General features: G+C 39.7%; 2 protein-coding genes and 1 pseudogene across 3 annotated transcripts; 2 read left to right on the top strand and 1 right to left on the bottom strand.

Annotated features, from left to right (window-relative positions):
- The first annotated feature begins 721 nt into the window (after positions 1-721).
- Positions 722-12,902, top strand: LOC122879545 (extracellular calcium-sensing receptor-like). 2 transcript variants are annotated; one of them, XM_044203770.1, is made up of 9 exons: positions 722-1,042; positions 1,590-1,884; positions 1,981-2,270; positions 2,603-2,898; positions 3,712-3,917; positions 4,061-4,282; positions 4,954-5,077; positions 5,145-6,054; positions 12,336-12,902. In XM_044203770.1, the coding sequence occupies exons 1-9, from the start codon at positions 738-740 to the stop codon at positions 12,364-12,366; spliced, it is 2,679 nt and encodes an 892-aa protein (XP_044059705.1). In that variant the 5' UTR covers positions 722-737; the 3' UTR covers positions 12,367-12,902. The 2 variants fall into 2 exon arrangements, with proteins under 2 accessions (XP_044059705.1, XP_044059706.1); XM_044203771.1 differs by lacking the exon at positions 12,336-12,902 and having other exon boundaries at positions 5,326-5,507.
- Positions 7,234-11,663, top strand: LOC122879556 (annotated as a pseudogene).
- Positions 12,903-13,582: 680 nt separating the features above from the next.
- On the bottom strand, positions 13,583-15,490 carry LOC122879096 (extracellular calcium-sensing receptor-like). The gene is made up of 4 exons (XM_044202810.1): positions 15,300-15,490; positions 15,028-15,221; positions 14,412-14,521; positions 13,583-13,586 (listed from the first exon to the last, which is right to left on the bottom strand). Exons 1-4 carry the CDS (start codon positions 15,376-15,378, stop codon positions 13,583-13,585), a joined length of 387 nt encoding a protein of 128 aa, XP_044058745.1. The 5' UTR covers positions 15,379-15,490.
- Between the last annotated feature and the right edge of the window lie 581 nt (positions 15,491-16,071).

The raw sequence follows: 16,071 nt of genomic DNA, 5'->3' as shown, positions 1-16,071 counted from the left end.
ATTAAAACGGGTATATTGGCCATTTTAGGACGTCTTTGGCTTAGTTTATTGAGGGCCAGTTCTGCTTTGGTGGCCTTAGATTAGGCTTTAATCATTCTAAACTGTATGGCCTTGTCATGGCTTAGTTTAACATCCATCAGACTCAGCAGTACTTTTTCAAATTCAGATATACCTTGACAGGCTAAATATTCAATGCTTCTTCTATAGTTCGGAGTAATAAATGTAATTTGTCAGACCATGGTTTGCTTTGAAATGCAAGTGTATATCAACCATTCTCAACTGTTAAACTGTGATTATTTGTAGTTAAATCAGATTATACAGCAGTTGGACTTTAAAATGGAACATATCATAGTGGAACAATAAATCTTGTGATTTATTTAAGACACGATTAAACCACACAAACAACCCATTAAAAGTGTGCATTTGTTAGGCTTAATTGTAATATGAGTTAAAACCAAGGAAAAAAGGTGTAAGGGTAGGACAGAATTAGGCATTAAATTAGGTTTGCAATTATAACTTTACAAGAGGAGAAAAGATGGATATTTAAGGGAGATTATATTGTACATGCAGCTCATAGAAAAGCTTGGATAAGAGTTAATCAAAGACCACTGGGTACAGGCTTCCTCTCTCTGATGTGTAGTAAGCTGACGTACAGTAGGAGGGAAGCTTTCGTCTGGAAATCTATATAAACCAGTGAAGACACACATACAGTATACCCACATGCAGACAATTGAGGGATGGAGATCTCAGCTGTCTTTATTGGCCTGATCCTGTCTCTGAGTTGGTGTGAGCTGAATTCAGTTCTGAATGGTTCTGGGGATGGTCTGAAACAAAGGGCTGGGCTTACAGAGGATAGGACTGGTGCTGGGATCAGCACTAAGGCCTCATCTGTACAATGTAGGCTCCTGGGTACCGCTCGTCTACCTGCATTCTCAAAGGATGGTGACTACGTTATTGGGGGTGTTTTCTCCATACACTACTACATGCACACAGTCAAGCATAACTACACCACCATGCCTGAGCCACTAAAGTGCACAGGAAGGTTAGTAAGAGGGAGGAGTGGGGGATAAGAGGATGTTAGACTGTGTGGGGATAGAAATGTTTTTATTTGTATGGTGTCCTTATAATCGTGTTACAAAACTTTTGTGTATTGAAACCTTAAAAAAAAGGATTTTTTTAAATGTTTGTATTATTAAGTGCCAAGTCAGTATTTGGCCATAAAAAGTGCAGGTATTGTTTTCACAAAAAGAGTAGAATGTGACTATATGAAAAAGAAACATTTTTATGTTTCTTAACTGAAAATACAGGTGTTTAAAAACCGTTTTGTAAATATTTAACAGGATAAAAACAAACATAGACTTTTGATGTACAATTCGGGTGAATTTTGGACTGCTATCTATCTGTGTTTTGAATTTTGGCGGTCAGTAACTCTGATGTAGGCTACATTTGGTTCACAGATGCAGTGCAGCTATCAGTTATTGTCCATAACTATGAATTACAGTCCACCTTTAATTTGTGTTTTCTGTTAAAATTGTGAATTGTCCTTGTCATGTGTAAATTTGAACAGTGACACGAGTCTCTGTGTGCAGCATTGACTCCCGTGAACTGCGCTTCTCGCGCGCAATGGTCTACGCCATCGAGGAGATTAACAACAGCGTGGACCTGCTGCCAGGCATCAAGCTCGGCTATCAGATCCACGACTCGTGCGCCTCAGTGCCCGTAGCGGTGCATGTGGCATTCCAGCTTTCAAATGGCCTGGACCCGGTGTTTTACACCGACGACAATTGCTCGCAATCTGGTATGGTGATGGCTATCGTTGGTGAGTCTGGGTCTACGCCATCCATCAGCATGTCGCGAGTCATCGGGTCCTTTAACATTCCTCAAGTAAATATTTTGAATTTCTGGCAAATGATGTGTTTAACATAGGGCTGTGCTGATTTTTTGTTTGTCCCATTAAAGAAGTACACTCTTTTCCTTTAGGTGAGCCACTTTGCCACTTGTGCATGCCTGTCCGATAAGCAACAGTACCCGAGTTTCTTCAGAACCATCCCTAGTGACCAGTTCCAGGCTGACGCACTGGTCAAGCTGGTAAAACACTTTGGCTGGACTTGGATAGGTGCTGTGCGGTCGGATTCGGACTATGGCAACAATGGCATGGCGTCTTTCCTGGACGCAGCGCAGAAGGAGGGGATCTGTGTGGAATACTCCGAGTCTTTTTATCGGACCCACCCTCGTAGCAGGATCCAGAGAGTGGCTGACATTATCCGCAGGTTTCTACGTCACTGATTGTGCTTTTGTTCCCTGTGCTGACACTGACCCTCTGCACACAAAACCACAACAATGTTTAGTCAAACGTAAGATGGAAGATTGTTTTATTATCTTAGTGGCTAATTGAAGTCTTATTTTCAACACGTTTATTTCACTCATATTTATTACTGATATTGTTATAAAACAGAATCAGTCAGACCAATACTGTACATTCAACACACACACAAAAAAAAACTAAAGTATCTCCCTTGTTTGTTTGTGTTAACTATCTTGATAAAAACGTTATTTTCATGTTTATATTAGTATAACACAATGTGCTATAATGTCTCTCCAGGTCGACAGCTATGGTTGTTGTGGCATTTGCAGCCTCTGGAGACCTGAGGATCCTGCTGGAGGAGCTGTCGCGCAAGCCTTCTCCACCTCGCCAGTGGATAGGCAGTGAGTCCTGGGTAACCGACCCAGACATGTTGAGGTTCAGCTTCTGTGTTGGAGCCATCGGATTTGGCATTCAGAAATCTGTCATCCCAGGTCTGAGAGACTTCTTGCTGGATCTCTCTCCCACTAAAGTGGCTGCCTCTCCAGTGCTTACTGAGTTCTGGGAGGATGCATTTAACTGCAGACTGGAAAAAAGTGAGAAAGTCGGGCTGATTTTTAACATTCACAGTTGGGTCCTTGTAGTTGTGCTGTGTTGTTCTGTTGATTATCTGTCTGAGTGGAGCTTCCTGTGTTAAAAAGTCCACAGCTGCTGTAAAACTAAACCTCAGACTTCTATGGATATTGAAGAAAGACATGAGGTGGACATAAGGTGCATCTCTGTGAATAATCTCACTTGATGATCTTTCAGGTCAAGTTTAGGCAATCTGCTGTCTTGGAGAAGATTTTGTATGCACTTGACTGCAGTGGTTCCACAGTGCCAACACAGAAATCCTGAACACAGGTGTACAGTATATAGACAATCTCCAGGCCACCAAGCTAAATAAAGATAAAAAATGCACTTATTAGCATGTATTAGTAGTAGTATATATAGATCTAATAGGCTATTATACTGACAGTTATATCAGATTCATTTATTTTAAACACATTAAAACAGTTTAAGTTAGTTGGTGATTAAAGGAAAAGTTGTGGACTTTTTTCCCTTTTATTGTGACTAACTGTCTGATGAGTGATTCGTGTTAAGGTGAGTTGGTATACCTAAAGGTAAAAAAAAAGACACGACACAAACTAAAACAGCAACTATAAATAAATGGATGAAGGCAAAACAATGCTTTTAGATGTTATGTAAATTAGGCACGTTTTACAAAGAAATGCGAACAATTTCAATATATGAGTTTCTGCAAGGCATGTTTGGCGGTTGAAATAAAACAAAAAGAAAGCAACAAAGTATAATAATGTCATCATTGTCAAGGTTAAAAAACACCTGCCTCTGTCTCTGTGCGTTTTTAGGTACAGCCATAGACGAGAGTTTGTGTGATGGAACTGAAGACATACAGACGTTACAGAGCCCATACACTGATACATCTCAGCTGCGAATTACTAACATGGTGTACAAGGCTGTTTATGCAATTGCACATGCAATTCATAATGCAGTGTGTGAGGAAACAAATTCTTCAACTCAATGTGATAAATTCACTAGGATAGAGTCCAAACAGGTCAGTCGAAACAAATAAGTGTAAGCGAATGACACCCAATGCCTGTTTTTGCTATAATGTACATTTTATTAAATTAATTTTTTTTAAATTTCACATTATTTACTTTCTCTCCTTCGCTGTCTGACTTTACTTCATCCTCACAGGTTCTTACTCAGCTGAAGAAAGTAAATTTTTCCCAAAATGGTTATGATGTGTCATTTGATGCCAACGGGGATCCTGTGGCCACATATGAGCTGGTTAACTGGCAAAAAAGTGAGAGTGGCAGCATTGAGTTTGTGACAGTAGGGCGCTACGATGCATCACTGCTGATGGGCCAGGAGTTCCGTATCAACAGGAACCTCACCTGGGTGGATGGTGGCACACAAGTAAGGAGCCCAAAAGCAATAATTTAACATTTCATTTGAACAAATTTGGTGATCTTAAAGGGGACGATATGTGTACATTGACAGAGTTTTTGGTTGCTGTAATTGTTCCTCCTAATACAATTCCAATGTTGTGAGGGGACAAAGTCCACAGTCCTCATTCTGTGTAAAAATATCATCCAAAATTCAGCCAAAGATAATGAGACTTCAGCAGTCTGAGATAGACAAATTTGGATATCTTCCAAAGTCACAGTATTTTTAATATGAAATTCTCCCTATATATTTTCCAAGTAAGTGTTTCCTTGCTGAGCTCTGGAAGAGGGAGCACATTTGTAATAAAACGGCCAACGAGGGTAACTTTGGAAGATAATCGCCTTTTTTTTAAAACTCAGACTGCTGAAGTCTTATTTTAGTTTTAGGTGAACTTTTGAAAGCATTTTAATGAGGACTGTGGATTTTGTCCCCTAGCAGTTACATTGAAGTGGCTTTAGGAAAGAATCTCTTTACAGCCAGTATGAACAAGAGGAATGGTTACAGTGACTAATAACACTTTCAATACACAGACTGACATGTTATTGTTATAACACAGACTTGAAAAATGTGAACCTATCCTTTAATCCTAAGAGCTGTGTAGCACATCTGAATATGTGAGTTTGTTTCTATCTATGTGCCAGGTGCCTGCGTCAGTGTGTGCTGACAGCTGTCGTCCAGGAACTCGTAAAGTGCTGCAGAAAGGAAAGCCCATCTGCTGTTATGATTGTATACCGTGTCCTGAGGGAGAGATTAGCAATGCTACAGGTAATTTCTTTTCAAATGCATATCTACAACATTAAATATATGACTGTTAAATCCCCTTTTTTTTCAGATTCCCCTGATTGTTTCCCTTGCCCCAAGGAGTTCTGGCCAAATGCAGAGAAAGACACTTGTTTCCCCAAGCCTGTAGAGTTTCTTTCCTTCGACGAGGTCCTAGGAATCATCCTGTCAGCATTCTCAGTTGGTGGTGCCTGTCTTACCATTGTAACAGCGGCTGTGTTCTTCCGTCACAGGACATCCCCGATTGTCAGGGCCAACAACTCTGAGCTGAGTTTCCTGCTGCTCTTCTCCCTGACTCTATGTTTCTTATGTTCATTAACTTTCATTGGAGCACCCTCTGAGTGGTCCTGCATGCTGCGCCACACAGCGTTTGGAATCACCTTCGTCCTCTGCATCTCTTGTGTTCTCGGAAAAACTATAGTAGTGTTAATGGCCTTCAAAGCTACACTCCCAGGTAGTAGCGTTATGAAATGGTTTGGTCCTCCTCAGCAAAGAATCACTGTAGTGTCTTTCACGTTTATTCAAGTTTTAATATGTACTATTTGGTTGGTTGTTAGTCCCCCTTTTCCAATGAAAAATCTAACCATATACAAGGAGAGAATCATCCTGGAGTGTGCATTAGGCTCAGCTATTGGGTTCTGGGCTGTGCTCGGGTACATAGGTCTACTGGCTGTCTTTTGCTTTGTGTTAGCTGTCCTTGCCCGGAAACTACCTGATAATTTTAACGAAGCCAAACTCATCACTTTCAGCATGCTAATATTTTGTGCAGTTTGGATCACCTTTATCCCAGCATATGTCAGCTCTCCCGGGAAATTTACTGTAGCTGTGGAGATATTTGCCATACTGGCCTCCAGTTTTGGAATAATACTGTGTATATTTGCTCCAAAGTGTTTCATCATATTGTTTAAGCCAGAGACGAACACCAAGAAACATTTAATGAACAAAAATCCTAATCCTAAAACATATGAAGTTGGGAAATAGTTAAGATAGCAACATACAGTATAGAGCTGATGCTGTGCATATTGAACACAGTCTTCACAAAGTTGATTTAAATATTTAAGTTTGTTAGTTTAAGTTTCAGTTCAAGTTTTTTCACAATAAGTATTTTCTTAATTTTTGTCATTTGGAATATACTATTAATATGTTATTGTCGTATTTTACAAATAATTTTTTATCATGTGCTAAATAAATTCTAAATTAATAACAAAAATGCGTGGTACAGACTTTTGTCTCGATATTTTGAGAAAATCATTGCTATTTGAATAATTTTTTTCGTTTGACTTCCAACCACATCATTCTGCTGGTTTCAAGTGCATTGTCAAATATTCTGGTGATTTTTGATTCAACACTGAGCAAAAAAGAAAATGCTCTGTAAACAGTACAAATTACTACAAGATATTGAATATCACTGCGGACTCACCGTTTGACCAATCTGAACACAATTTGAAAAACTTGATGTCTACCATCTAGAGAATGTCTGTGTCCATTTTGATAGCATTTCCATGAAGACTTGTGGAGATATAGATGTTAATTTAATTAGCATATTTTGAAAAATATAGAGGGACTGATTTCTGAATTGACCATAGGTTGCAGTGAGGCAAAGTGTTATTTTTAATTCAGTGGATATGCTGAAAATAATCCAACTCTCTAGGACCTACGTGTGATTGACTCAGCATTGACTGAGTCATGACCCTAGATTGCGTTATCCATATTTTGTACGAATCCATGCAGTTGATTACGAGATGTAAGCTTTTTGCATTTGTGGCACCCCCTAGTGGTAGAAAATTCCAGGACTGCTCAGCAAGGTCTGGACCTAGCATACAAACACGTGCAAAAAGTTTGGTTACAATAGCTTAAACCACTTTTGATTTATGAGCATTTATGTAAAATTGAGAAAGAGGTTTAAAAATGTATCATTTCAAACTGGATTGAATTATCGAAATTTCCTAAAATGGGATTAAACCACACAAACAACCCATTAAAGGTGTTTCTCATTTAGGCTTCACTGTACTATGAGCTAAAACAAAGCAAAAAGGAAGATATGTGGTGTTTACAATGATAACTTTACAATTGGAGAAAAGAGACATGTGGGTTATGGAGATTATATATTATATAAGAGTTAATCAAAGACCACTGGGTACAGGCTTCCTCTCTCTGATGTGTAGTAAGCTGACGTACAGTAGGAGGGAAGCTTTCGTCTGGAAATCTATATAAATCAGTGAAGACACACATACAGTATACCCACATGCAGACAATTGAGGGATGGAGATCTCAGCTGTCTTTATTGGCCTGATCCTGTCTCTGAGTTGGTGTGAGCTGAATTCAGTTCTGAATGGTTCTGGGGATGGTCTGAAACAAAGGGCTGGGCTTACAGAGGATAGGACTGGTGCTGGGATCAGCACTAAGGCCTCATCTGTACAATGTAGGCTCCTGGGTACCGCTCGTCTACCTGCATTCTCAAAGGATGGTGACTACGTTATTGGGGGTGTTTTCTCCATACACCATTACATGCACACAATCAACCATAACTACACCACCATGCCTGAGCCACTAAAGTGCACAGGAAGGTTAGTAAGAGGGAGGAGTGGGGGATAAGAGAATGTGTGGGGATAGAAATGTTTTTATTTGAATGATGTGCTTACAATCATGTTGCAAAACTTTTGTGTATTGAAAAATGAAAATATTACATTCTATTTTTTAACATGATAAAAACAAATTGAGACTTTAGATTTAGTTGACTATTGTTAATCTGTGCATTAAAATTTTTAAAAATATAATCTGTGTTTTGAATTTTGGCGGTCAGTAACTCTGCTGTAGGCTACATTTGGTTCACAGATGCAGTGCAGCTATCAGTTATTGTCCATAACTATGAATTACAGATCTCCTTTATTGCGTATTTCTGTTAAAATTGTGAATTGTCCTTGTCATGTGTAAATTTGAACAGTGACACGAGTCTCTGTGTGCAGCATTGACTCCCGTGAACTGCGCTTCTCGCGCGCAATGGTCTTCGCCATCGAGGAGATTAACAACAGCGTGGACCTGCTGCCAGGCATCAAGCTCGGCTATCAGATCCACGACTCGTGCGCCTCAGTGCCCGTAGCGGTGCATGTGGCATTCCAGCTTTCAAATGGCCTGGACCCGGTGTTTTACACCGACGACAATTGCTCGCAATCTGGTATGGTGATGGCTATCGTTGGTGAGTCTGGGTCTACGCCATCCATCAGCATGTCGCGAGTCATCGGGTCCTTTAACATTCCTCAAGTAAATATTTTGAATTTCTGGCAAATGATGTGTTTAACATAGGGCTGTGCTGATTTTTTGTTTGTCCCATTAAAGAAGTACACTCTTTTCCTTTAGGTGAGCCACTTTGCCACTTGTGCATGCCTGTCCGATAAGCAACAGTACCCGAGTTTCTTCAGAACCATCCCTAGTGACCAGTTCCAGGCTGACGCACTGGTCAAGCTGGTAAAACACTTTGGCTGGACTTGGATAGGTGCTGTGCGGTCGGATTCGGACTATGGCAACAATGGCATGGCGTCTTTCCTGGACGCAGCGCAGAAGGAGGATCTGTGTGGAATACTCCGAGTCTTTTTATCGGACCCACCCTCGTAGCAGGATCCAGAGAGTGGCTGACATTATCCGCAGGTTTCTACGTCACTGATTGTGCTTTTGTTCCCTGTGCTGACACTGACCCTCTGCACACAAAACCACAACAATGTTTAGTCAAACGTAAGATGGAAGATTGTTTTATTATCTTAGTGGCTAATTGAAATCTTATTTTCAACACGTTTATTTCACTCATATTTATTACTGATATTGTTATAAAACAGAATCAGTCAGACCAATACTGTACATTCAACACACACACAAAAAAAACAACAACTAAAGTATCTCCCTTGTTTGTTTGTGTTAACTATCTTGATAAAAACGTTATTTTCATGTTTATATTAGTATAACACAATGTGCTATAATGTCTCTCCAGGTCGACAGCTATGGTTGTTGTGGCATTTGCAGCCTCTGGAGACCTGAGGATCCTGCTGGAGGAGCTGTCGCGCAAGCCTTCTCCACCTCGCCAGTGGATAGGCAGTGAGTCCTGGGTAACCGACCCAGACATGTTGAGGTTCAGCTTCTGTGTTGGAGCCATCGGATTTGGCATTCAGAAATCTGTCATCCCAGGTCTGAGAGACTTCTTGCTGGATCTCTCTCCCACTAAAGTGGCTGCCTCTCCAGTGCTTACTGAGTTCTGGGAGGATGCATTTAACTGCAGACTGGAAAAAAGTGAGAAAGTCGGGCTGATTTTTAACATTCACAGTTGGGTCCTTGTAGTTGTGCTGTGTTGTTCTGTTGATTATCTGTCTGAGTGGAGCTTCCTGTGTTAAAAAGTCCACAGCTGCTGTAAAACTAAACCTCAGACTTCTATGGATATTGAAGAAAGACATGAGGTGGACATAAGGTGCATCTCTGTGAATAATCTCACTTGATGATCTTTCAGGTCAAGTTTAGGCAATCTGCTGTCTTGGAGACAATTTTGTATGAACTTGACTTCAGTTTTTTTTCTTTTATAAATGTGACACATTTTATGATTGATTCATGTTGACGTGAGTTGGTATACATGAAGGTAAAAAGCACAAACAAGGACACAAACTAAAACAGCAGCTATTTAAAAGAAAATAGATAAAGGCATGTCTGCAAAACAGTGCTTTTAAATGTAATGTAAAATAAGCATGTTTTATAAATAAATTAGAACAATTTCAATATATGAGTTTCTGTAAGACATGTTTGGCAGTTGAAATAAAACAAAAAGAAAGCAAGAAATAATAATAAACACATGAGAAAGAATAATAATATTGTAATATCATTGTCAAGGTAAAAAAACACCTGCCTCTGTCTCTGTGTGTTTTTAGTTGTAGCCATAGATGAAAGTATGTGTGATGGAACTGAAGACATACAGACGTTACAGAGCCCATACACTGACACATCTCAGCTCCGAATCTCTAACATGGTGTACAAGGCTGTTTATGCAATTGCACATGCAATTCATAATGCAGTGTGTGAGGAAACAAATTCTTCAACTCAATGTGATAAATTCACTAGGATAGAGTCCAAACAGGTCAGTCGAAACAAATAAGTGTAAGCGAATGACACCCAATGCCTCTTTTCACTATAATCTACCTTTTATTAAATGAAATATAAATTTTATTTCACATTATTTACTTTCTCTCCTTCGCTACTTCATCCTCACAGGTTCTTACTCAGCTGAAGAAAGTAAATTTTTCCCAAAATGGTTATGATGTGTCATTTGATGCCAACGGGGATCCGGTGGCCACATATGAGCTGGTTAACTGGCAAAAAAGTGAGAGTGGCAGCATTGAGTTTGTGACAGTAGGGCGCTACGATGCATCACTGCTGATGGGCCAGGAGTTCCGTATCAACAGGAACCTCACCTGGGTGGATGGTGGCACACAAGTAAGGAGCCCAAAAGCAATAATTTAACATTTCATTTGAACAAATTTGGTGATCTTAAAGGGGATGATATGTGTACATTGTCAGAGTTTTTGGTTGCTGTAATTGTTCCCCCTGTGCATACTGGCTGTGAAGAGATCCACTCCTAATACAATTCCAATGCAAAAATGGCATCCAAAATTCAGAAAATATGAGACTTCAGCAGTCTGAGATAGACAAATCTTGGAAAGTTTGGGTATCTTCCAAAGTTACAATATTTTCAATATGAAATTCCCCTTTACATATTTCAAGAAAGCGTTCCTTTGCTGAGCTCTGGAAGAGGGATAGCAACAAAAAGGCGAAATTTATACTAAAAAGATTGTAACTTTAAAAGATGATCACTATATTTTTCTAACTCAAACTGCTGAAGCCTCATTTTAGCTTCAGCTGAACGTTTGTACGCATTTTTACACGCATTTTTAGGACTGTGGATTTTGTCCCCTAGCAGTTACATTGAAATGGCTTTAGGAAAGGATCTCTTCACAGCCAGTATGAACAGGATGGATGGTTACAGTGACTAATAACACTTTCAATACACACTTTGGCATGTGAGTATTTGAAAAAATGTGAACCTATCCTTTAATCCTAAGAGCTGTGTAGCACATCTGAATATGTGAGTTTGTTTCTATCTATGTGCCAGGTGCCTGCGTCAGTGTGTGCTGACAGCTGTTGTCCAGGAACTCGTAAAGTGCTGCAGAAAGGAAAGCCCATCTGCTGTTATGATTGTATACCGTGTCCTGAGGGAGAGATTAGCAATGCTACAGGTAATTTCTTTTCAAATGCATATCTACAACATTAAATATATGACTGCTAAATCCCCTTTTTTTTCAGATTCCCCTGATTGTTTCCCTTGCCCCAAGGAGTTCTGGCCTAATGCAGAGAAAGACACTTGTTTCCCCAAGCCTGTAGAGTTTCTTTCCTTCGACGAGGTCCTAGGAATCATCCTGTCAGCATTCTCAGTTGGTGGTGCCTGTCTTACCATTGTAACAGCGGCTGTGTTCTTCCGTCACAGGACATCCCCGATTGTCAGGGCCAACAACTCTGAGCTGAGTTTCCTGCTGCTCTTCTCCTGACTCTATGTTTCTTATGTTCATTAACTTTCATTGGAGCACCCTCTGAGTGGTCCTGCATGCTGCGCCACACAGCGTTTGGAATCACCTTCGTCCTCTGCATCTCTTGTGTTCTCGGAAAAACTATAGTAGTGTTAATGGCCTTCAAAGCTACACTCCCAGGTAGTAGCGTTATGAAATGGTTTGGTCCTCCTCAGCAAAGAATCACTGTAGTGTCTTTCACGTTTATTCAAGTTTTAATATGTACTATTTGGTTGGTTGTTAGTCCCCCTTTTCCAATGAAAAATCTAACCATATACAAGGAGAGAATCATCCTGGAGTGTGCATTAGGCTCAGCTATTGGGTTCTGGGCTGTGCTCGGGTACATAGGTCTACTGGCTGTCTTTTGCTTTGTGTTAGCTGTCCTTGCCCGGAAACTACCTGATAATTTTTAACGAAGCCAAACTCATCACTTTCAGCATGCTAATATTTTGTGCAGTTTGGATCACCTTTATCCCAGCATATGTCAGCTCTCCCGGGAAATTTACTGTAGCTGTGGAGATATTTGCCATACTGGCCTCCAGTTTTGGAATAATACTGTGTATATTTGCTCCAAAGTGTTTCATCATATTGTTTAAGCCAGAGACGAACACCAAGAAACATTTAATGAACAAAAATCCTAATCCTAAAACATCTGAAGTTGGAGTTGATTTAAATATTTAAGTTTGTTAGTTTAAGTTTATGTTTAAGTTCAAGTTTTTTCACATTAAGTATTTTCTTAATTTCAATGTCTTTTTTGAAATATACTATTAGTATGTTATTGTCGTATTTTACAAATCATTTTTTATCATGTGCTAAATATATTCTAAATTAATAACAAAAATGCGTGGTACAGACTTTTGTCTCGATATTTTGAGAAAATCATTGCTATATGAATAATATTTCTGTTTGACTAAAAAACTATTTAAATAGTTGATGCAGTTTGAAGGAGCTCAGTTATAGCATATTACATACAGTATAATAATAATAATTTTGCAACAGTGTTTGCTAACTCCTGTCCTGCAAGGTCACCAAAATACATTTTCACAAGAAATTACCTGCAGCAACTGTAAAATATGACAACATAAAAAATGATGTAATTCCTTTTACTGATGTAGCCTACTAGCTCTCAATTAAGAACACCTCTGATTTGTAGAAAGTTGTTGAAGAAAACGTACTGATGTCAATCCTCAATTTGTTGAATAAAAGAATAACTCGAAGAGCCTCAGTTGTCCCTACTTGAATATATGGATGTATTACAAACACAAATGTGTTAACAGAGAAGCCTTGGTACAGCATTTATACAAGTGAAAATGCAATAATCCAATTTTGATTTCCATTTTCAAAGACTTAACCTGCTGTATGTACAGTAGACAATATTCAAATGCAATAAGCAAAACAGTGCCCCCAGTCTATTACATTTACATGTCACCACGCTCTTTTGGTGTCTAAATGAAAATGATAATGTAATCTGTCAGTGCTCTCATCAAGGCGGGTCTTCAGTTACGACGTCACTTGCTTGAACATCTGCTGCTTTGCTTATGTACGTAGTCCACTTGTGGCAGAAAGGCGAGAAGGCAGCCGGGCCTCACTGACTACTGGATTACTGTACAAAAACACAACTTCATAACTGTATTCACTGATTTTTATTAAATTAGCGATGGGGCAACTTTGATTAATTTACTGCTTATCAGACCACAAATGAGACAAGAATTAGGTTTGAAAAATGATAGACGCCGAAGCGTTTCTGGGGGTCGAGCCTCACGGTAAATACATGGTTAATGTTGTGAAACGGTCTCATTTTGGTTAGGTTTTGGTAACAAAACTACTTGGTTACGTTTAGGAAAAGATTGTGGTTTGGGTTTTAAAAAGTTACGTGACTTAACTTACACGACGTGAGTCAACTACATGGTTTCACATGGGACATGAACGCTGGTCTTCTGAATAAAAGCTCTGTGTTAGTTTGACCCATCTACTACCCCAACCAACACCTAGTGTGGAATTTGTCGCTCTTTTAGCAACGTCACCTGATTTCCTTCTTTGCACCCGTCATAATTACTACGGCCACTAGAGGTCGCTGCCTAACAATAAACATAAATATGGGTCGTAATAAGCTGCTTTCACAATCGACCTAAACGGCCGTTTTTCTGTTAAGGACGGGCTGTTAGTTTTAGAGATGTCCTATCAGATGCAAATCCTGTGTAGAAATAATATTGATATTCATTGCTGACGCGCAACTGTATGTTCTGTTAAAGCCTTGTACCACTGATGTATCCTGTATTATGTGCTGCCTCGCTGAAATTTAGAATTGGATGTTGAATTACTTCAAATCCGAAATAATTATAATTATCCGGCCCCTAAACAGTATTAACATTTCTTTATTTATTCTTTATTATCTTTTGCTGTCCGGACCCCTCAGCTGTGGAACTCCCTGCCTGAGGATCTTAAACTTACTTTTATCTAATGGCTTTTTCTTAACTGATGGTATTTGTTCTAAGTATTTAAATTATCTTAATTTGGATTATATTTACTTTTATTATTTTGTTTTTATCGTAAAGCACTTTATAACTTTCGTTTGAAAGGTGCTATGTAAATAGAGTTATTATTATTATTATTATTATTATTATTATTATGGGCCTTCTCAATTGTTTTGCTTTACATCTTCTCAGAAGTAAGACTGTATGTAATTATGTGCTAATGAGGAGTGATGTTTTAAAACTTTGTGGTACCTCGACCCATGATAGCTTTCTTTGTGTTTCTCTCTTCTTTCTCTCTGCCACCAAGAGACCAAAACTGGAAGCCAGGATGGCAAATACCTCCACTGCATCTGCATATTTGCCTGGAGAGTTGACATAAGCAGGGATAAAGGCCACCCACACAGCAAAGAATATCAGCATCCTGAAAGTGATGAGTTTGGCCTCATTGAAGTTGTCTGGAAGATTCCTTGCCAGAAATGCTAACAGGCAGCTAAGGATAGCCAGTAAGCCAATGTAACCCAGTAACACCATTGACCCAACTACACACTCATAAACGATCTTGTCATTGTGGTATTGAGTGTTTTTATGAGGAGCTGGTGAGGAAGACACAAGCCAAAAAGTGCAGATTGCTGCTTGAATAGAAGTAAGAACCATAAATGTCCCTCTCTGCTGCACAGCACCAGGCTGGAGGCCTTGATTACAACCAGAACCACCATGGTTTTCACCAGGATGCATGATATACAAAGCACAAAGCTGATCCCAAATGCTGCATGTCTCAGCTGGCATGTCCACAGCCCAGGACAGCAGTACACATAGGAAGCATAGTTTAAGTGATGCTAAGAGCAGAAAACTGATTATTGGCACGTACCATGGGTGTGCTACGATGATAGATAAAGATCCCCAGGACAACAGCACAGATAAATGTGCCCAGCAATGAGGTGGTGGTCAAGCAGATACCCAGAGGTTCATGGTAGGAGAGGAACTCCGTTTTCTTAGGAACACAGTGGTCACGCTGGACGTTCGACCAGAAGTCCTCTGGACAACTGGTGCACTCAATGGAGTCTATGAAAATAGGGAAAGTCTTGAGATACATGTTTGTATTATATCTCCAAACTGCAATGTTTAAATCTGAATACCAACCAGTCTTATTGTTGATCTTTCTCTCAGAACAAGGGATGCAGTCAAAACAGCACACAGGTTCCCCTTTCTTTCTGGCCATGCGGGTACCTGGAGGACAGCTCTCACTGCACACTGACCGGGGTGGCTATAGGGTGAAAAATACATATCTCTTATCCTACACTACTTTACACTGCTATAATGATTTATCCATGGGCCAAAAATTGTGGTCTGAAAAATCAGAAGTAACCTTTTTTGATTCAAAGTTCCAGAAGATTTTGTCTTCATCAATTGTGAGTTCTTCACCTTTGAAGGCCGACCTCTTAACCTCACCCACATTCTGAAGTTTAGTTCTTCCATCAGGGAGCCACAGCCAGTTCATGATATCATAGATTTGTGGTAGTTTTGGTGTTATCACTTCCTGTTTTATTTTGGTAGTATTCTTCTGCCCTTGTGTGTCTTGTGTTTTTACTTCCTGTCTGTGTTTTCCCTCCAGTTTTGATTGTTGGTCCTCCCTTGATTGTTTGCACCTATGTCTCGTTGTCTCACCTCCCCTAGGGTATTTAGTCTTGGTCTTTTCTTTGTTCTGTGTTGGATCATCGTTGTACACACGGTGTTGTTGCTGCCGCCAAGCGTATTGATTGTGTTGATTCTTTGTTCTCCCGTGAACCTTCCTTGTTTGGATTTTGGCTTTTGTCTGCTCATTACCTGTCTGCTCACCTCTGCCTGTTCTTGCCTGCATTCCACCCAACAATAAAAACGGTAGTCATCCGGCTACTTCACCCTAAGACTGCTT

This window comes from Siniperca chuatsi, linkage group LG7 (assembly GCF_020085105.1).
Source record: "Siniperca chuatsi isolate FFG_IHB_CAS linkage group LG7, ASM2008510v1, whole genome shotgun sequence".
Lineage (NCBI taxonomy): Eukaryota > Metazoa > Chordata > Actinopteri > Centrarchiformes > Sinipercidae > Siniperca > Siniperca chuatsi.
This window is presented reverse-complemented; position numbering and strand designations above follow the sequence as displayed.

Coding starts and splice junctions, on each gene's coding strand:
- LOC122879545 (XM_044203770.1), top strand. CDS start 738: ATGGAGATCTCAGCTGTCTTTATTGGCCTGATCCTGTCTCTGAGTTGG. Junction 1,043..1,589: donor CCACTAAAGTGCACAGGAAG/GTTAGTAAGAGG, acceptor CTCTGTGTGCAG/CATTGACTCCCGTGAACTGC. Junction 4,283..4,953: donor GGGTGGATGGTGGCACACAA/GTAAGGAGCCCA, acceptor TCTATGTGCCAG/GTGCCTGCGTCAGTGTGTGC.
- LOC122879096 (XM_044202810.1), bottom strand. CDS start 15,378: ATGGCCAGAAAGAAAGGGGAACCTGTGTGCTGTTTTGACTGCATCCCT. Junction 15,222..15,299: donor AAAGATCAACAATAAGACTG/GTTGGTATTCAG, acceptor CTATTTTCATAG/ACTCCATTGAGTGCACCAGT. Junction 14,522..15,027: donor ATCATCGTAGCACACCCATG/GTACGTGCCAAT, acceptor TCAACTCTCCAG/GCAAATATGCAGATGCAGTG.